Raw genomic sequence first — 23,492 nt, forward strand, 5'->3', positions numbered from 1 at the left:
ATGTTTATCTATTGTACTGATACAGAACATGCTCCAAGCTTGTTGCTACCGGACCCTGACAACAGCCGAGCAGGTTATTGTACTGATTACAAACCATACTCCTAGCTGTTGTTAACCACAACCACGACAAATAGTTGGGACCTGGTTATCTACAATACTATCTACAGATCATGCTGTACTGTTGTTACCGGACCATACAACAGCCGAGAAGTTTATATATAGTACTGATACATAACCATGCTCAGCTGTTATAACTCAACTTTGACATTGGTTTGGCCTGTTTATCTATAGTACTAAACAGACCATGCTCTACCTGTTCTTACAGACAACCGTGAGAACAGTTGGGCCAAGGTTATCTTAAGCATTGATACAGACCATCTCCGTCTACAATTGCTTCCGGACCATGACAACATCAAAGCAGTTACCTATAGTACGGATACAGATCATGCGCCTCTACTTTTATGTTTACTTATTTTGTTGGGTTTAACTCCGCACACAAACCGCCACCATTTACAGTCATATACGACTTTCCAGCTTTGGATATGTGGAGGGAGACCCAAGTGACCTCCGTGCATTATTTTCATCTCATGAGAGCGGGGACCTGGTAGAACCACACCGACCCTTCAGTAATGGCCAGCTTTGAAGGTTTTCCTCACATGAAGAATTCCGGACCATGGGACCACAAGCCGTAGCAGTTAATTGTACTGATACGGACCATTCCTCAGCTGTGTAACACAACCATGACGGAATTTTGGGTCCTAGGATCTACCGTACTAATACAGACCTGCTGTAGCTGTTGTAACCATACATGTCAACACCGAGCATGTTCATCTATAGTACTGATACAACCATGCTCCAGCTGTTGTTTCCAGGATCAATGACAACAGCCACAGTTATCTATAGACTGATACATATCATGCTCCAGCAGTTGAACGCAACCTTGACATTGGTTGGGCCTTTTATCTATAGTACTAATACAGTCCATTGCTATACCTGTTCTTACACAACCAGTCATCAGTTAGGACAGGCTATCTTTAGTACTGATACAGATTATGCTCCGGCTCTTGATACCAGACTCATGACCACTGTCAGAGCATGTTTAACTATAGGACTAAAACAGAACATGCTCTAACTTTTTGTTACCCAACCATGACAACAGTTGGGTCTGATTATCTATAGTACTATACAGAAACCATGCTTTAGCTGTTGTAACCGGATCATCAACAACACCGAGCATGTTCATGCTATAGTACTAATACAGACCATGGCTCCATTGTTGTTACAACAACCATGACACAGTTGAGGGCTGTGTAATATATAGTACTAATACAGACATGCTCCAATCTGTTGTTCCGTCCATGAAAACGGCGGAGCATTGTATCTGTGCACTGATATAGACCTTGTACTAGCTGTTGCTACCGACCAATGAGAAACACCCGGCACATGTTTATATACTGTACTGATACAAGGCCATGCTCTAGCTGTTGTAACACAACCATACAAAGTTGGGTTCCTGGGATCTGTAGTAACTAAACAGACCATGCTTCTAGTTGTTGTTACACAACTGGATAGTTGGGACCTGGTTATCTACAATATTGATGCAGACCATGACGTAGCTGTTGTTGCTGACCATGACAACAGCCGTAGCCTGTTTCTCTATATTACTAATACAGCCCATGCTCTAGCTGTTTAACCACAACCATGACAACAGTTGGGCCAGGTTATCGGTTGTACTACATACAGATTAATCTCTGGCTATTGTAAACCCGGACCATGCCACAGTCAAGCCTGTTACCTATATACTGCTACAGACCATGTCCTAACTGTTGTTACACAATCATGACAACAGTTGGGGTCGAATATCATAGTACTGATACAGACCGAGGATGTAGCTTTGTAACACAACCATGACACAGTTGGGGTCGGGGTATCTAAAGTAATGATGCAACATGGCTGTAACTGTTGTAACAAACCATGACAATAATTAGGGGTCCTGGGTAATTCTAAAGTAACTGATACAGACCATGAATGTACGTTGTTACACAACCATAGTGACAACAGTTGGGGCCTTGTTAACCATAGTACTAATACAACCATGCTCCATCTTTGCTTACATCCGATCAATAACTACCAGCCGGAACATTTTTAATTTTATGCACCTGATATAGACCATGCTCTAGCTGTTGTTTCCGGATCATGACAACAGCCGAGCATGTTCATCTAAATACTGATACAGACCATGCCAGCTGGTGTTTCCGGATCATACCAACACCGGGCATGTTTATGTGTAGACTGATACATATCATGCTCCAGCTGTTGTAACGCAACCTTGACAATTGTTGGGGCCTGTTTATCTATAGTCCTAATACAGACCATGCTCTAGCTGTTGTTACACAACCATGACATCGTTAAGGTCTGGTTATCATTAGTAACTGATACAGATATGCTCCAGCGTTGTACCAGAACCATGACCACAGTCAGAGCATTTTACCTATAGACTTAAAAAACAGAACATGCTCTAACTGTGTACCCAAACCATGCAACAGTTTTTGGGTCAGGTTATCTATAGATTGATCAATAAATACTGCATCTGTTGTAACACAACCATGACAACATTTGGGATATGGTTTTATCTCAATTAATGATGCTGCCCATGATGGTAGCATGATTAATTTAGTACTGATACAGACATCTCTAGGCTGTTGTTACAGCCAATGACAACAGCCTGCAGCAATATTTTATCTATTGGAATGATATAGACTATGTTCTAGCTACTGCTACCCCGGAAAATGACAACAGACTGGCATTTATCTATTGTAACTGCTACAGACCAATGCTCTAGCTGTTGTAACACAACCTTGAGAAAAGTTGGCGTTGGTATCTTAGTACCAATGCAGAATATGCCCACTATCTGTTGTTACACAACCATGAAAAGTTTGGGACCATGATACAATACCTGATCCAGACCATGCTGGTAGCTGTTGTAACCGGACAGACAACAGCCGAAGCATGTTCATCTATAGTACTAATACAACAGCTGGAGCATGTGTATCTATTGTACTGATTTATACCATACTCCAGCTGTTGTAACACAACCATGACAACAGTTGGGGCCAGGTTATCGTTAGTACTAATACAGATTATTCTCAGGGTATTGTTACCGGACCATGGCCACAGTCAGAGCCTGTTTACATGTAATACTGCTACAGACCATTCTGTAGCATTGTAACACAAAACCGTGACAACAGTTGGGGTCTGGTATCTAAATTAATGAGCAGACCTATTCTGTACTGTTGTAACACAACCATGACAATAATGGGGTCTGGTATCTAAAGTACTGATACAGACCATGATGTAGCTTCTGTAACACAACCATGACAACAGTTCGGGGTCTGGTATCTAAATTACTGCTACAAGACATGCGTAGCTTTTGTAACACAACCATACAACAGTGGGGTCGGTATCTAAAGTAATGATGCAGACTATTCTGTACCTGTTTGTAACACAACCTGACAATAATTTGGGGTCTGGTATCTAAAGTACTGATACAGACCATGATGTAGCATCTGTAACAAAACATGACAAAGTTTGGCATGTTATCTTAAATACGGAACAGACAATGTTTCCAGCTTGTTGTAACACCAATCATGAAAGCAAGTTGGGACCTGTTTATATTTAGTACAGATATCAGATCATGCCTAGCTGTTGTTACAACAACCATGACAAACAGTTTGGGATTAGTATTCTATTAGTACTGATACAGACCATGCTGTATGCTGTTTGTTACGCAATGACAACAGCCGCACATGTTTATATCTATTGTAATGATATAGACTATGCTCTCGCTGATGCTACAACGGTCAATGACACAGCCGGAGCAGGTTTATCTATTGTAACTGATACAGACCAGCTCTAGCTGTGTAACACCAACATAAGAAAAGTTTGATCGTTGGTATCTATAGGATTAATCCAGACCATGCTCTAGCCGTTGTTACACAACCATGACAACAGTTGAGCTTTGATTAACTATAGGTACTTATACACACCAAGCACTAAACTGTTGTTACACACATGACAACAGCGTTGGGGCCTGGTTTATCTATAGTACATTACAGACCTACTTTAGCTATCGTTACCGGACAATGACATCAGTTTTGGAAGCCTTTGTATCTGTAATTTATATACAGATCTTGCTCTGACCATGACAACGTGGCGCATGGCAAAGTAATTTCAAAACAGAACAAATAACGTTTGTAGAAGAAAATGATGCAAATATGATCAAATTCTGCACAATTAACTTTTATGTCTACCATTCGATACAGCACTAATATTTCAAATGGTGCGTGTCGTAGAAAGAATTGTGAGACCGTATCTTCATATATATGTCAATATTGAAGTAGCCATTTCAGTGTATGTTGCCACAAAAAGTAACTATGATACCGTGGTTTTTTAGCCTCGTAAAATTGGCTTATAGGCTGCTCCATGAGGGATATTCACTGGTGAGAAAAATGTACAGCGTGACCAGGACTCGAACTCGGGGCTTTCGCTTACAGGGACAACTCTTTTGACAGAGTACCCCCGATCCCCTTTACACATTTTATCCCACTTCAAACATAGTTTGAATTTTAGAGAACGGCATTCATTTTTCTCATTAGTTATCCAAGGGCCAGTGACTTGTGAAAGCTGGCAATAACCTCTTAAAGGGATATGCAAGATTTAGAATTAATCATAATAAACACACAATTAGGTTTATGGAAATACTGCTGTTTTGCTTTCCTTGAATGCATGTCCTAACTAACAGTTTTATAACTTGAAAGCAATGATTTCTATTCTACAAAAGGAAACACTAAGTTACAGGAGTTTTGTTGCATAGTTTTATATTGAAACATTATTTTAAATGTTCTGCTGGCGATTGTGTTTAATGTATGTCTGTCTACTTTTGATTTACATGAATTTAAATATTTTGAACCATACCTCAAACTTACTATTTCAAGGTAATTAGTAATTATTTTGAACAAATTGCATAGACGTGGCAGTTTCAATGGGTTTATGTAACCTATGTATATAAGAAAAAATTAAAATACGAATTCCAATTGCACCTAACCTGATTCCAGGTAAAATGAAACTACTACATCGTTATTTCAACCGCAGACGTGTCCACTGAGATTTTCAAGGCCACATAAACGAAATAAATGCGACATATCAGCTATAATCATTTTTTGTATGTTACATAACTTGATAACCCAGCTAAGTCCATACTGTAGCGGTAGATTACGACACACTATGGACTTAAATGTGATATGTAAATATTCGGAATTTCCGACATCTATAAAAGTAACTAAGGACGCATGGCCGCATTTGCAACCATGCGCGGCCTGTTGTCGTTATCCCTCTCCCGACTAATAGCAATAATGAAATTTCAAATAAGTCCTATAAGTACTTACTGATATAAATCCATTCTGATTAGGGGAGGTAATCAGATATAAAATAACTCTGGAACCTACGATTGGATCTGATTTGTTATGGAATCAAAGATTTATTGTTGCTGAAGATATTTTGGAAGTTTGTATCAAATAAAACCATAAATGAAGTCTCTATATGGCTGCAAAAGCCAAAATAGCCAATTTTGGACCTTTAAGGGGCCATAACTCTGGAACCCATGATGGAATCTGGCCAGTTGAAGAAAGGAAGCAAGATCTTGTGGTGATACAAGTTGTGTGCAAGTTTGGTTAAAATCAAATCATAAATGAAGCTGCTATTGTGCAGACAAGGTCAAAACAGCTAATTTTGGCCCTTTCAAGGGCCATAACTCTGGAACCCATTATGGGATCTGGCCGGTTCAAGAAAGGAAATAAGATCTTGTGGTGACACAAGTTTTGTGCAAGTCTAATTAAATTCAAATCATAAAAGAAGCTGCTATTGTGCAGACAAGGTCAAAATAGCTAATTCTGGCCCTTTCAGGGGCCATCACTCTGGAACCCATAATGGAATCTGGCCAGTTCAAAAAAGGAACCAAGATCTTATGGTGATACAAGTTGTGTGCAAGTTTGGTTAAAATCAAATCATAAACGAAGCTGATATTGTGCAGATAAGGTCAAAATAGCTAATTCTGGCCCTTTCAGGCGCCATAACTCTGGAACCCATAATGGAATCTGGTCAGTTCAAGAAAGGAACCAAGATCTTATGGTGATACAAGTTGTGTGCCAGTTTGGTAAAAATCAAATCATAAATAAAACTGATATTGTGCAGACAAGGTCAAAATAGCTAATTTTGGCCCTTTCAGGGGCCATAACTCTGGAACCCATAATGGGATCTGGCCAGTTCAAGAAAGGAACCGTGATCTTATGGTGATACAAGTTGTGTGCAAGTTTGGTTAAAATAAAATCATAAATGAAACCACTATCGTGCAGGCAAGAAATTGTTGACGCACGGACTGACGACGGACGACGGACGAAGGGTGATCACAAAAGCTCACCTTGTCACTATGTGACAGGTGAGCTAAAAATAGGGGGTGGAGCCAGACAAAAAATAGGAGGTGCACAAGTTCATATCATGATTAAGACGCATGCAAGGTTTCATGAATCTATATCAAATACTTTTTCAGATAGGCGTGTCACAAGGTGAAAATGTGCATTTTTGACTATTTCAGGGGCCATAACTCTGACAAGAGCTCGTCGAACACGAAATGCCCCACTTGATTTATTCAGTAATTGCACAAGGAACAGAAATTATATGCTCACTGTAAACAAAAGTTCTACCATTCTGGTTTAATCTGACATTGACCTTTAACCTATTAACCTAACAAGAGATAACAGAGTGATTTTGGCGCCATCCACTGAGCCATTTTTGAATGTTCCAAATTTCAAGACTAGCTCAAAGTCAAAATCAAGGTCAAATTTCATTTCGGTACAAAACGATGTGTATGTGGTCCAAATTTGAAAGCTGTGGCTTGAGAAATGAGAAAGTAGGTCACTAGATCAATTTCAAGGTCAAAGTTCATTTCGGTAGACAGAACTATGCATGTGCTTCAAATTTGGAGGCTGTAGCTTGAGAAATGTGAAAGTAGGTAATAGGTAAAAATCAATGTCAAATTTCAATTCAGAACACAACAAGAGCTGTCTATGCCCCCGATGGCACTTTGAATGAATAGTTATGGCCGATGTTAGAGTTTAGGACCATTGACCTACGGACCTGGGTCTTGCACGCGACATGTCGTCTTACTGTGCCACACATTCATGTGTAGTTATTTTAAAATCCATGCATGAATGACAAAGATATGGACCGGACATGCCCATCATTGCACCATCATGAAATATGACCTTTAACGTCTAAGTGTGACCTTGACTTTTGAGCTACGGACCAGGGTCTTGCGTGCAACATGTCGTCTTACTGTGGTACACATTCATGCCCAATAATTTTAAAATCCATGCATGAATGACAAAGATATGGACCTGACATGCCCATCAATGCACTATCATGAAATATGACCTTTAACGTCTAAGTGTGACCTTGACCTTTGAGCTACAGACCTGAGTCTTGCGCGTGACACGTCGTCTTACTGTGGTACACATTCATGCCAAGTTATTTGAAAATCCATCCATGGATGACAAAGATATGGACCGGACACGAAAATTGCGGACAGACCGGCAGACGGTTCAAAAACTATATGCCTCCCTTTGGGGGCATAAAAATATGCATGCAGTCCAAATTTGAAGCCTGTAACTTCAGAAATGTGAAAGTAGGTCACTAGGTCAATCTCAAGATCAAAGTTCATTTCAGTACACAAAGCTATGCTTGTGGTTCAAACCTGAAGGCTGTAGCTTGAGAAATGTGAAAGTAGGTCACTAGATCAAAATCAAGGTCAAACTTTATTTTGGAACAAAAAACTATGCATGTGGTCCAAATTTGAAGCCTGTAGCTTCAAAAATGTGAAAGTAGGTCACTAGGTCAATAACAAGGTCAAAGTTTTTTCAGTACACAAACCTATGCATGTGGTCCAAACTTGAAGGCTGTAGCTACAGAAATGTGAAAGTAGGTCACTAGGTCAAGATCAAGGTCAACTCCTGTCAAGGTTCATCTTGCCACTCAAAACTATACATGTGGTCCAAATTTGAATGATGTAAGTTATGGACATGAAGATTCTAAGTTTTTCCCTATATAAGTATATATGAACCATGTGACCCCTGGTGTGGGGCCATATTTGACCCTAGAGGGATAATTTGAACAAACTTGGTAGAGAACCACAAGATGATGCTACATTACAAAATATCAAAGCCATAGTCTTTGTGGTTTGGACAAGAAGATTTTCAAAGTTTTTCCATGTATAAGTCTATGTAAACCATGAGACCCCCAGGGCAGAGCCATATTTGACCCTAGGGGAATAATTTTAACAATCTTAGTAGAGGACCACTAGATGATGTCATATACAAAATATCAAAGCCCTAGGCCCTGTGGTTTTGGACAAGAGGTTTTTCAAAGTTTTTTTTCCTATATAAGTCTATATAAACCATGTGACCACAGGGGTGGGGCCATATTTGACCCCACGTAAATAATCTGAACAATCTTGGTAGAGGACCACTAGATTGTGCTACATACCAAATATCAAAGCCCTAGGCCCTATGGTTTTGGATAAGAAGATCAAAAACCGTTTAACTGTTCCTGGCCGATGTGACCTTGACCTAATGACCTCAAAATCAATAGGGGTCATCTGCTGGTCGTGGCCAACCTAACTATCAATTTTCCTGACACTAGGCCCAAGCGTTCTTGAGTTATTGCCCGGAAACCATTTTACTGTTCCTGGTCATGTGACCTTGACCTTTGACATACTGACCTCAAAATCAATAGGGGTCATCTGCTGGTCATAACCAATCTCCCTATCAACTTTTGTGACCCTAAGCCCAAGTGTTCTATAGTTATCATCCGGAAACCGTTTAACTATTCAGGGTCACTGTGACCTTGACCTTTGACATACAGACCTCAAAATCAATATGGGTCATCTGCTGGTGATGACCAACCTCCCTATCAACTTTCCTAGGCCCAAGAGTTCTTGAGTTATCATCCGGAAACGGATTGGTCTACATTCCGACCGACGACCGACATCTGCAAAACAATATACCCCTCCTTCTTCAAAGGGGGGCATAAAAATAGGGGGTGGAGCCTGACGAAAAATATGAGATGGGCAAGTTCATATCATGATAAAGACTCAAGCAAGGTTTCATCAATATATATCAAATACTTTTCGAGCTAGGCGTGTCACAAACTTCGGACGGATGGACGGACACACAGACAAGACAAAATCTATATGCCCCCACCACTCATAAGGGGGCCCACAAAAAGAAGTGTGCAAGTTTATATCATGATAAAGACTTTTGCAAGTTTTCAACCATTTATATATCACACTTTTTGAGCTAGGTGCATCACAAGGTGAAAATGTGCACTTTTGACTATTTCAGGGGCCATAACTCTAAAAATAGGGGGCGGACCCAAAGAAAAATAGAAGATGTGCAAGTTCATATTATGATTAAAACTCATGCAAGGTTTCATGAATCTATATCAAACTCTTTTTGTGCTAGGCCTGTCACAAGGTGAACAAGAGGACCATGATGGTCCTGAATCGCTCACCACTCTTCCCACATGACCCAGTTTTGAGTATGACGTAGTTTTTTCTATTATTTGACATAGTGACCTAGTTTTTGAGCTCATGTGACCCAGTTTTGAACTTGACCTAGATATCACCAAGATAAAAATTCTGACCAATTTTCATGAAGATCCATTGAAAAATACGGTCTCTAGAGAGGTCACAAGGTTTTTCTATTATTTGACCTATCGACCTAGTTTTCGAAGGTACGTGACCCTGTTTTGAAATTTACCTAGATTTCATCAAGGTGAACATTCTCACTAATTTTCATGAAGATCTCATGAAAAATATGGCCTCTAGAGAGGTCACAAGGTTTTTCTATTATTTGACCTACTGACCTAGTTTTTGATGGCACGTGACCCACTTTCGAATTTGACCTAGACATCATCAAGGTGAACATTCTGACCAATTTTCATGAAGATCTCATGAAATATATGGCCTCTAAAGAGGTCACAAGGCTTTTCTATTTTTAGACCTACTGACCTAGTTTTTGACCGCACGTGACCCAGTTTCGAACTTGACCTAGATATCATCAAGATGAACATTCAGACAAACTTTCATACATATCCCATGAAAAATATGGCCTTTAGAGAGGTCACAAGGTTTTTCTATTATCTGACCTACTGACCTAGTTTTTGAAGGCATGTGACCCAGTTTCAAACTTGACCTATATATCATCAAGGTGAAAGTTCTGACCAATTTCCATGAAGATCTTGTGAAATATATGGCCTCTAGAGAGTTCACAAGGTTTTTCTATTTTTAGACCTACTGACCTAGTTTTTGACGGCACGTGACCCAGTTTGAAACTTGACCTAGATATCATCAAGATGAACATTCTGACCAATTTTCATAAAGATCCCATGAAAAATGTGACCTCTAGAGTGGTCACAAGCAAAAGTTTACGGACGCACGCACGCACGCACGGACACCGCGTGATCACAAAAGCTCACCTTGTCACTCTGTGACAGGTGAGCTAAAAATGAGCATTTTTAACTATTTCAGGGGCCAAAACTCAGAAAATAGGGGGCGGAGCCAGATGAAAAATAAGAGGTGCGCAAGTCCATATCATGATAAAGACTCATGCAAGGTTTAATCAATTTATACGAAATACTTTTTTAGCTCGGTGCATCACAAGGTGAAAATGTGCATTTCTGACTATTTCAGGGGCCATAACTCTAAAAATAGGGGGCAGATCAATATGAAAAATAGTAGGTGCACACGTTCATATCATGATTAAGACTCATGCAAGGTTTCATGAATCTATATCGAATACTTTTTGAGCTAGGCGTGTCACAAGGTGAAAATGTGCATTTTTTACTATATCAGGGGCTATAACTCTAACAAGAGATCACAGAGTGATCTTGGCGCCCACCAATGTGCCATTTTTGAGTGTTCCAATTTCAAGACTTACTGACTAGCTCAAGGTCAAATTTCATTTCCGTACACAACACTGTGCATGTGGTCCAAATTCTAAAGCTGTAGCTTGAGAAATGTGAATGAAAGTAGGTCACTAGATCAATCTTAAGGTCAAAGTTTAATTCGGTACACAAAACAATGCAAGTGGTCCAAATTTGAAGGCTTAGCTTGAGAAATGTGTAAGTAGGTCACTAGGTCAAAATCAAGGGTCAAATTTCATTTCAGAACACAAATCTATGCATGTGGTCCAAATCTGAAGCCTGTACCTTCAAAAATGTGAAAGTAGGTCACTAGGTCAATGTCAAGGTCAAAGTTTGTTTCGGTACACAATCCTATGCATGTGGTCTAAATTTGAAGCCTGTAGCTACAGAAATGTGAAAGTAGGTCACTAGGTCAATCTTAAGGTCAAAGTTCATTTCAGTACACAAAGATATGCATGTGGTCGAAATTTGAAGGCTGTAGCTTGAGAAATGTGAAAGTAGGTCACTAGGTCAAAATCAAGGTCAAATTTTATTTCAGAATACAGAACTATGCATGTGGTCCAAATTTGAAGCTTGTACCTTCAAAAATGTGAAAGTAGGTCACTAGGTCAATGTAAAGGTCAAAGTTTGTTTCGGTACATAAAATCATGCATGTGGTCCAAATTTGAAGGCTGTAGCTTGAGAAATGAGAAAGTAGGTCACTGGGTCAAAATCAAGGTCAAATTTCATTTCGGAACACAAAACTATGCATGTGGTCCAAATTTGAAGACTGTACCTTCAAAAATGTGAAAGTAGGTCACTAGGTCAAAATCAATGTCAAATTTCATTTTGAAACACGGAACTATGCATATGGTCCAAATTTGATACCTGTACCTTCAAAAATGTGGAAGTAGGTCACTAGGTCAAAATCAAGGTCAAAGTTTTTTCAAGTGCACAAAACTATGCACGTGGTCCAAATTTGAAGGTTGTAGCTACAGAAATGTGAAAGTAGGTCACTAGGTCAAAATCAATGTCAAATTTCATTTTGAAACACGGAACTATGCATATGGTCCAAATTTGATACCTGTACCTTCAAAAATGTGGAAGTAGGTCACTAGGTCAAAATCAAGGTCAAAGTTTTTTCAAGTGCACAAAACTATGCATGTGGTCCAAATTTGAAGGCTGTAGCTACAGAAATGTGAAAGTAGGTCACTAGGTCAAAATCAAGGTCAACTCATGTCAAGGTTCATCTTGCCACTCAAAAATATACATGTGGTCCAAATTTGAATGTTGTAGTTATTGACAAGAAGATTTTAAAAGCTTTTCCCTATATAAGTCTATATGAACCATGTGACCCCCGGGGCAGGGCCATATTTGACCCTAGGGGGATAATTTGAACAAACTTGGTAGAGAACCACTAGATGATGCTACATTACAATTATCAAAGCCCTAGGCTTTGTGGTTTGGACAAGAAGATTTTCAAAGTTTTTCCCTATATAAGTCTATGTAAACCATATGACCCCCAGGGTGGGGCCATATTTGACCCTAGGGGTATAATTTGAACAATCTTAGTTGAAGACCACTAGATGATGTCACATACAAAATATCAAAGCCCTAGGCCCTGTGGTTTTGGACAAGAGGTTTTTCAAAGTTTTTCCCTATATAAGTCTATATAAACCATGTGACCTCCAGGGCGGGGCCATATTTGAACCCAGAGAAAAAATTTGAATCATCTTGGTAGAGGACCACTAGATAATGCTTCATACCAAACATCAAAGCCCTAGGCTCTGTGGTTTTGGACAAGAAGGTTTTCAAAGTTTTTCCCTATATAAATCTATGTAAATTATAGAAATAAACAAAGAGCCATAACTCACTCATAAATTGTTGAACCAGACTGATTTTCAGGGGGACAAAACTAGGGTACCAATACATCATTCTTACAAAGTTTGGTCAAAATCCCCCCAGCAGTTTCTGAGGAGATGCGATAACGAGAAATTGTTAACGGACGGACGGACGGACGGACTGACGGACGGACGGACGGACCACGGACGCAGAGTGATTTTAATAGCCCACCATCTGATGATGGTGGGCTAAAAATAGGGGGCAGAGCCAGACGAAAAATAGGAGGTCTGCAAGTTCATATCATGATAAAGACTCATGCAAGGTTTCATCAATTTGTATCAAATACTTTTTGAGCTAGGCGCGTCACGAACTTCGGACAGACGTCCGGAAGCACAGATGGACAGACGCACACACGAACGCACAGACAAGACCAAATCTATATGCCCCCTCCATTCATGGGGGGGGGGGGGGGGGCGGGGCGGCGGCACAAAAAGCAATATTCTGGCTTCAACACATTGAAAAAAAAAATCTCCTCATATAACTGAAATGATTTTGTTTCCACATCAGACTTTCAAAGAAAGATGTTTACCCTGACAGCATTGTTATTCAAGAAAATCATAAATATGTCTCTATATATTTTCAGTTAATTAAAGTATGGCCAGTAGTTCTGATGTATATCAATTAAATTGCATGTGCATAGTAGAGTGATTTAAATACTTGCATCTGAATGACTACCCATATCTAACTAGAAAATGCTTTTGTAAAAAAGCGCATGTCTCCCCCAATGCAAAGGCCTATAGGCAAGAAGTCAATAGGGGTCAGGAGCGAAAGTCAAAGAGACACTGATGGTTGGCTGCAATAGGGATCATCTACTTGGCATGTCCAGTCATCCCGCTAAATTTCAACACTCTTGGCCTAGTGGTTCTCAAGTCACTGTTCAGGCTCCTGTGACCTTGACCTTTGATCAAGTGACCTCAAAATAAATAGGGGTCGGTCATCTACTCTGCATGTCCAATCATCCTATTAAGTTTCAACATTGTAGGTCAAGTGGTTCTCAAATTATTTCCACAAAACGATTTTACATGAACAGGCCACTGTGACCTTGATCTTTAATAGACTGACCCCAAAATCAATAGGGGTCATCTACTCTGCATGTTCAATCATCCTATGAAGTTTCAACATTCTGGATCAAGTGGTTCTCAAGTTATTGATCGGAACTGGTTATCAATGTTCAGGCCTCTGTGACCTTGACCTTTAACGGAGTGACCCCAAAAACAATAGGGGTCATTTACTCTGCATGAACAATCATCCTATAAAGTTTCAACATTCTGGGTCGAGAGGTTCTCAAGTTATTGATTGGAAATGGTTTTCCATGTTCAGGCCCCTGTGACCTTGACCTTTAACAGAGTGACCCTAAAATCGTTAGGGGTCATATACTCTGCATGACCAATCATCCTATGAAGTTTCATCATTCTGGGTCAAGTGGTTCTCAAGTTACTGACCGGAAATGGTTTTCAATGTTCAGGCCCCTGTGACCTTGACCTTTCACAGAGTGACCCCAAAATCATAAGGGGTCATCTACTCGGCATGACCAATCATCCTATTAAGTTTCAACATTCTGGGTCAAGTGGTTCTCTAGTTATTGATCGGAAATGGTTTTCCATGTTCAGGCCCCTGTGACCTTGACCTTTGATGGAGTGACCCCAAAATCAATAGGGGTCATCTACTCTGCATGACCAATCATCCTATTAAGTTTCAACATTCTGGGTCAAGTGGTTCTCTAGTTATTGATCGGAAATGGTTTTCCATGTTCAGGCCCCTGTGACCTTGACCTTTGACGGAGTGACCCCAAAAACAATAGGGGTCGTCTACTCCAGCAGCCCTACAATCCTATGAAGTTTGAAGGTTCTAGGTCAAATGGTTCTCCAGTTATTGCTCGGAAATGAAGTGTGACGTACGGACGGACGGACGGAAGGAAGGACGGACAGACAGGGCAAAAACAATATGTCTCCTGGGGGAGACATAATTAACTGAGAAAATTATTGGATATATTTATTATTTCAATTCAAACCGCCCTTCAGCACTACTTTTTTGCTAAATATGTCTTTCAGCTGGCCTTTTACTGTTATATAAACACCTCCCCTGCCTTGGAAAGTGATGCACAACCGAAAATTTCTGATATTTACTAGTTTTAAATTAAAGTAGAAAACAGTTACAAATGTAAAAATAAAATTGGAAATAAATACTTTTCAAATATTCAAACTTTATGAAGTCTTTGCAGATGGGTGTCCATAGGACACAAGTGCCCCCCACCCCCCTCCTGCCACTGTAACATGGTTTTATGACTCAGGTTAAATAATTTTTAAGATGTTTGCAACACAAACTTTTAAGAACCTTATGTGTATTTTTCACTTAGTTAGCCGTAACTCTGGCCTAGCTGAGTAAAATCCTAAAGAGAACACTTCACAGGCTATAAAACAATCTTCTAATGTTTTATGATTCTAGGTCAAGTACATTTTAACATACATGTTTCACAAACTTCTTTTTTTTTGAGTAAGTCTGGTCTTGTGTAATGAAAAAATTTAAAAAACAAAATAAGTCAGGGGCCATAACTCCTATATGACTGAATGAATCCGGATGCGAAACCCCAGGTGCACAACTGCACATGCTGACCAACATTCCTGTAAACTTTGGCGACTCTAGGTCAAATACTTTTGGAGCTACGCGCAACACAACATTAAAATAACCAATTTTTTACTAAGTCAGGGGCCATAACTCCTACACAACTGAATGAATCCGGATGCAAAACCCCAGATGCACAACTACATATGCTGACCAGCATTCCTGTAAAGTTTGGTGACTCTATGTCAAATACTTTTGGAGCTAGGTGCGACATAACACTTAAATGACCAATTTTTACAAAAGCAGGGGCCATAACGCCTACATGACTGAATGAATCTGCATGCGAAATCCCAGGTGCAGAACTACACATGCTGACCAACATTGCTGTAAAGTTTTGTGACTCTACGTTAAATACTTTTGGAGCTAGGCGCGACACAACATTCTCGGAAGGACGGACAGAAGGACGGACAAGAGCAAATCTATATGCCCCCACCACTCATGGGTGGGCACAAAAAGGCATATGACTTATGATGACACTCGAATACACAAACAGTGAAATACACTGAGTTGACATTTACGGTTTTTACATTAATAGCACTTGACAAATTGCAAAATGCACAGCCAAATAGATGAAACTGCAATTGAACTGGAAAGTTGGTACTGTGAGGACCAGCGAACACTTTCCCTCAGTTAAAATTGCTTCTTACTCATTAGAAATTGTTTGTCTCAGAAAATTGTATTTTTACTGTTTAGCGCTGAAAAAACAAGAGCTGTCGGAGGACAGCAATGCTCGACTATTCAACAGCCTTGTCAATTGAATGAATACAAAAGTTGAAAAAGGGGCATAATTTTGTAAAATGCAAAGTAGAGGTATTGAACCTCTGTACTGCATGTCATATCATGACAGTGAACAAGTGTGTGAAGTTTCAATCCTTTCCAATTTGTGGATACTGAGATACCAGCTTACATACAAAAACTTAACAAAAAACTGCTAAGTCAAAGGGGCATAATTTTGTAAAAATGCCAAGTAGAGTTATGGGACCTTCACAGTGCATGTTAGATCATGACAGTGAACAAGTGTGTGAAGTTTCAATCCATTCCAATTAGTGGATACTGAGATATCAGATTACATACAAAACCTTAACCAAAAATTTCTAAGTCGAAAAAGGGGCATAATTTTGTAAAAAAGCAAAATAGAGTTATGGAACCTGTGCAATGTAGATCAGTTCATCACAGTGAATAAGTGTGTGAAGTTTCAATCCATTCCAACAAGTGGTTACTGTGAGGACCAGCGAACACTTTCCCTCAGTTAAAATTGCTTCTTACTCATTAGAAATTGTTTGTCTCAGAAAATTGTATTTTTACTGTTTAGCGCTGAAAAAACAAGAGCTGTCGGAGGACAGCAACGCTCGACTATTCAACAGCCTTGTCAATTGAATGAATACAAAAGTTGAAAAAGGGGCATAATTTTGTAAAATGCAAAGTAGAGGTATTGAACCTCTGTACTGCATGTCATATCATGACAGTGAACAAGTGTGTGAAGTTTCAATCCTTTCCAATTTGTGGATACTGAGATACCAGCTTACATACAAAAACTTAACAAAAAACTGCTAAGTCGAAAAAGGGGCATAATTTTGAAAAAAAAGAGAGTAGAGTTATGGTACTTGCTTAGTGCATGTCAGATCATGATAGTGAACAAGTATGTGAAGTTTCAATCCATTCCCATTAGTAAGTACTGAGATACCAGCTTACATACAAAACCTTAACCAAAAATTTCTAAGTCGAAAAAGGGGCATAATTTTGTAAAAAAGCAAAATAGAGTTATGGAACCTGTGCAATGTAGATCAGTTCATCACAGTGAATAAGTGTGTGAAGTTTCAATCCATTCCCACAAGTGGTTACTGAGTTACCATCTTACATACAAAACCTTAACCAAAAATTTCTAAGTCGAAAAAGGGGCATAATTTTGTAAAAAAGCAAAATAGAGTTATGGAACCTGTGCAATGTAGATCAGTTCATCACAGTGAATAAGTGTGTGAAGTTTCAATCCATTCCAACAAGTGGTTACTGTGAGGACCAGCGAACACTTTCCCTCAGTTAAAATTGCTTCTTACTCATTAGAAATTGTTTGTCTCAGAAAATTGTATTTTTACTGTTTAGCGCTGAAAAAACAAGAGCTGTCGGAGGACAGCAACGCTCGACTATTCAACAGCCTTGTCAATTGAATGAATACAAAAGTTGAAAAAGGGGCATAATTTTGTAAAATGCAAAGTAGAGGTATTGAACCTCTGTACTGCATGTCATATCATGACAGTGAACAAGTGTGTGAAGTTTCAATCCTTTCCAATTTGTGGATACTGAGATACCAGCTTACATACAAAAACTTAACAAAAAACTGCTAAGTCGAAAAAGGGGCATAATTTTGAAAAAAAAGAGAGTAGAGTTATGGTACTTGCTTAGTGCATGTCAGATCATGATAGTGAACAAGTATGTGAAGTTTCAATCCATTCCCATTAGTAAGTACTGAGATACCAGCTTACATACAAAACCTTAACCAAAAATTTCTAAGTCGAAAAAGGGGCATAATTTTGTAAAAAAGCAAAATAGAGTTATGGAACCTGTGCAATGTAGATCAGTTCATCACAGTGAATAAGTGTGTGAAGTTTCAATCCATTCCCACAAGTGGTTACTGAGTTACCATCTTACATACAAAACCTTAACCAAAAATTTCTAAGTCGAAAAAGGGGCATAATTTTGTAAAAAAGCAAAATAGAGTTATGGAACCTGTGCAATGTAAGTCAGTTTGTCACAGTGAATAAGTGTGTGAAGTTTCAATCCATTCCCACAAGTGGTTACTGAGATACCAGCTTACATACAAAACCTTAACCAAAATCGGGACGCGGACGCGGACGCCGACGCTGACGCATGGGCGAGTGCAATAGCTCACTATTCTATGAATAGTCGAGCTAAAAACCAGTACTGTACTAGAAACTTGATTGATAAACAAACTTGAGATTCTAGCAGCTATAACATCTAATAAGAAAAACAATAACTAGAGATGGTTCAATTAATTTGAATTTACCCTTATGACAAGGTTTACTACCTCCTAAGGCAGAATTCTATTACAAAAATATTGAATGGATCCCAAAGGACCAGAAAGCATAACAACAATAAATTCAAGTATGGGGAGACACTTAAAAATTGCTGTTGACACAGTGGACAAACTCACCTCGTATATCTTCAGTCTTCCCAGTGGTAGGTTTTCGTTACTTGATTCACTTGAACAAGAATGAGTATCATTTGTTCCTGGGTCCTTAGGGTAAGAAGATTGTTCCTCATCTTCAGAATGATCACTGTCACTTATTCCCTGCGGCACTGATGTGTTGGTGTTTATGGAAGGTGCCATACGTCTCGGTGGACTTTGCATTTTAGCTCTTCCCTTGTCAAATCCTGATAGTGTGCTGTTAGAAGTTCCATAATTTTTATCTGCACGTCTGGAGTCGTAACTCTTTGATCCACTAACAAGCATCTGGGGTTTTGATTTAGGATATTGAGAGGCTGATAAAGGTCTTCCTGGAGGTTTACCCCTCTTGGAATCAGAGCCTGCTTTCTGTTTCTGTCTATCTCTGATGGGCATGACTGGCTCAAAATCTGTTACCAATCCCTGCACCATTCTTTTTATGACCTCAGTTGCAATCCTTGTTTTCTCTGATTCCATATGAACCAGATTGATACTAAACCTGTAGGATTTATTTTTGGAACAAAACATCAACAAACTCTGGAACAATCTTTCTGCACAATACCCTGGATCTCCCTGTCCAATACCTATAACAAAATATAATTCATATATTAGCAATCTGATATTAACTAGAATTCTTAAATGGTAGTGGAAGTGGTTATCATACTAACAGGTAGGATAGTAGTAAATAAATTTGCTTTATGTCCTTTATAAAATGAACAATCTTCTGAGAGCTGTAACACATGGCTAGACCGATTTTAAAATATCTATGTGTCCCATTACCCACCACCACTGTTACTGTACATGGTTTCACATGATTCTAGGCGAAACACTTTTTCTGAAGTTAGCAACATATTTCACCACATTATATAGACTTAATTGTTTACTTACGACTGTGAGAAGTTTTATCAAATTCTACATTGTGGAAAAATTTCTATTGGAAAAAAATATTACGAAAGTTGTGATTTTCCCATAGTCTCTGATTATAAACAAGAGCTGTCCATAAGATAGCACGCTTGATTTTTCTCGGTGCTTGACTCTGAATTACAGCTTTGCCAGTAAAGAAAAAATCCAAGCTAAAAAGGGACATAATTCTGTCAAAATTCAAACCAGAGTTATGGGCATTATGTCCTCCAGTGTAGACTTTGATAGCAAATAACTATTTTGAGTTTCAAGTCAAAAGCTTTAATAGTAACAGAGATATCTGACTTTATCAAAAATTTTAACAAAAAATTCTAAGTTAAAAAGAGACACAATTCTGTCAAAATTCAAATCAGAGTTATGGGGATTGTGTCTCCTGGTGTATACTTTGACATAAACAAGTATTTTAAGTTTCAAATCAAAAGCTTTGATAGTAACAGAGATATTTGACTTTATCAAAAACTTTAATCAAAAATTCTAAGTGAAAAAGGGGGCATAATTCTGTCAAAATTCAAATCAGAGTTATGGGGATTGTTTCTCCTGGTGTAGACTTTGATAGTAAACAACTATTATACTCCTTATGCTTGTTGATGGTATTCTTAGGTCCGTGAACCTGAAAAGCCAAGTTGACCTCATACTTCTTGACTTTTCAAAAGCGTTGGACATGGTCAACCATGAAAAACTATTGTACAAACTCCATTATTATGGTATAACACTTAAAAAGGATCAAAAGCTTTCTAGACAATAGATCACAATCCGTAGTTGTCAATGGCTACAACTCCAGCTCCATACCACTCTCATCCGGCGTGCCCCAGGGTTCGGTTCTAGGACCTCTCTTATTTCTAATCTATATCAATGATCTTCCCGAGTTTGTTAAATTTTCTAAAGTATGCCTCTTTGCTGATGACACTGCCATATATCTCTCTCTAACTGTTGCCTCATATTCTAGCCTACTACAACAAGATCTACACCAGCTTGAAATATGGGAACAAAAATGCAATTTAATCCATCCAAGTGCCAGGTCATCCAAATCACAAAACGCAGTACAGTCACTCCAACTCAATACATACTTCACAACACCATCCTTGAATCAGCCAAATATCTTGGCATTACAATATCAAATGACTTATCCTTTAACAATCACATTGACAACATTACCAAAAAAGCAAATCAGACACTTGGCTTTCTCAGACGTAACATCAAAGTCCACTCGCAAGCACTCAAATCAACGGCATACAAGACAATGGTCAGGCCCCAGCTGGAGTACAGTTCTACAGTTTGGTCCCCGTATTCAGGCACTCGCATTGATCAGCTTGAGTCGGTGCAGCGCAGGGCTGCTCGGTGGGCAATTACTCTAGACTATCCAGTGTCACTGATATGTTGACCTCCCTTAACTGGAGACATCTTGGCCTTCGCCGCATAGACCAGCGCCTTGTTATGTTTCATAACATTCTCCATAACCAGGTAGCCATTTCCCTCCCAAATGATGTTAAACCACTCGCCAGACCATCTAGACACACTCACTCCCAAGCATTCCAGCCAATTCCAACCTCAACTGATTACCACAAATACTCCATCCCTGTACCATTATACACTAGAATGCTATTCCGCCAGACGTGGTAAACATATCCGGTCCGCAGTTCAGTCAGGCTGTTAGCCAGATTGAACATGTCTCCCCATAAACCACCTGCTCTATTTTTCGGCGACGCCGTCTAAATTCATTTTCGTTACCTATGCCACGTGACTTCAGTTTGCAAATCAAACTACTTGATAACGCATTATAGATAATTTATCAAAATGGAAGATTTATGCAACACTCTGCCTGATTGGACGAGAGTGTCAATTTCTTTCACTCTGTTGATTGTGCTACGCTGAGTGAAATGTAGACAAAGCGTTTATCCTAAACGACGCTGTTCACAGTTTTAAAGCTAACTTTGGCTCAGTATATTTAGCAAGAATATTGATATATCTCAAAATGATAAGTAAGTTTAATAAATATGATAAAAACCTGTTCAAATACCAACATATATCAAATTAAAGAAAGAGCTGAATACGGTCAGCGTATCACATGAATAAGGGTGTGATAAGAGTCTTTTATGTAGAGAAGTGCTTTTTAAAAGATTTTCCTTGTTACAATTGTCGTCTGTATATGAAAAGGTTTCTTGCTTTTGTGACTTATTCAGATTGCATAATAAAATGAGTACTTGTTTGCTTTGATATATTTGTTATAAATTATTTAACTGATTTATTATATATGAATATTTTTCTTTAGTATGGTATGCAAATACTGAACTCAGTTGAAATCTGTTTCATTATATATATGCTATAATTATAATGACTGAATCTCATTACACTGAAACGAAGGTACGCTGCAAACAGTTTATCTATGTGATATGACTACGGTCAAACTTTGCTTATGAAATATTGAAATAATTACAATTGCTTGACCTTCACTTTTTTATAGGTGTGACGTCATTGTCCAAAGATTCATGAATAGCGAATATGCATTTGTTAAAGCGGGATCAGTTGGCCTATTTTAGAAATAAATAAAAATAATAAATAAAAAAATCCTTTAATTGATTTTTTCTCATGTATTCTAATCAAACTTGATTTGTAGCATCTTTATTAGGCCCGCAGCCAACTTTGTTCAGCTGGGACATTTGACCCCTTTTAGGGGCTGCTAGAGCTAAAACTAGAAATGCCTTTATACAGCGTCTCATGAACAGCTTGGTGGATCTTTGTCATACTTGGTCTGGAGCATCAGTATAAGGTCCTCTTCCAAATTTATTTATATAGGAACTTAAATTGGGCCCTATTAGGGACCACTATAGCTAAAAGCAGATATGCCTTTCTTCGCATTAACCACTAAAATGTAATGGATTTTTATCAAACTCGATGTGTAACAATATCGTAAGGTCTCCTGCTATTTTGTTACAAATGGGGATAGGGACCAATTTAGCTAAAAATATAAACACGTTAAATGACCTCTTCTCATGAACCGCTTCATGAATCTTCATCAAACTACTGCTGTACTTATTCGTCTAAGGATAAACGAAACAAAATTGCAACCCTACGAAACCTTTGCGAAAAATTAAAAGAGAACCATTTAAATTGTTAAAGTGCGGTGTTTAGTTTTGCAATTTGAAAAATGTTAGATGAAAGATGAATGTTAGATGAAAAATTCATAAACTTCTTTCCTTATTACAATTCGCCGACCATCATTTTTAAAGATATTTCTTGTTTAACCTGTTTTTAACCAACCTTATTTCTTTGTTTTTAAACCTCTTTATGTTCACATTCTAATATTCTTTTGTCGGTTGACGCGTGCAAGGTCTACGTCCTCGCGAGGGGTTTGACCTAAACGGAAGATAAACCACCTGCTCTATTTTTTAACCTGTTTTTAACCAACCTTATTTCTTTGTTTTTAAACCTCTTTATGTTCACATTCTTACTAATATTCTTTTGTCAGTTGACGCGTGCAAGGTCTACGTCCTCACGAGGGGTTTGACCTAAACGGAAGATAGATAGATAACTATTTTAAGTTTCAAGTCAATAGCTTTGATAGTAACAGAGATATTTGACTTTCTAAAAAAACTTTAACCAAAAATTCTAAGTTAAAAAGGGGCATAATTCTGTCAAAATTCAAACAGAGTTATGGGGATTGTTTCTCCTGGTGTAGACTTTGATAGTAAATAACTATTTTAAGTTTCAAACCAATAGCTTTGACAGTAACAGAGATATTTGACTTTATCAAAAACTTTAACCAACGGTGACACCGACGCCGACACCAGGGCAAGTACAATAGCTCTACTTTTCCTTCGATAAGTCAAGCTAAAAATTGCAAGAGGTCCAAACT

The 23,492-nt window shown here is 38.7% G+C and overlaps 1 protein-coding gene across 1 annotated transcript in view; it reads right to left on the reverse strand.

Moving 5' to 3' along the window:
* Window positions 1-1,111: 1,111 nt before the first annotated feature.
* LOC128559632 (uncharacterized) overlaps window positions 1,112-23,492 on the reverse strand; it is a 39,038-nt gene continuing 16,657 nt past the window's right edge. Inside the window, exons 4-5 of the mRNA XM_053551940.1 lie at window positions 18,707-19,302; window positions 1,112-1,252 (exon numbers count right to left, since the gene is read on the reverse strand). Coding sequence (XP_053407915.1) covers window positions 1,112-1,252; window positions 18,707-19,302 — 737 coding nt within the window. The remainder of the gene's footprint in view (window positions 1,253-18,706; window positions 19,303-23,492) is intronic.

The sequence above is a fragment of the Mercenaria mercenaria genome, chromosome 9, assembly GCF_021730395.1.
Source record: "Mercenaria mercenaria strain notata chromosome 9, MADL_Memer_1, whole genome shotgun sequence".
Taxonomy (NCBI): domain Eukaryota; kingdom Metazoa; phylum Mollusca; class Bivalvia; order Venerida; family Veneridae; genus Mercenaria; species Mercenaria mercenaria.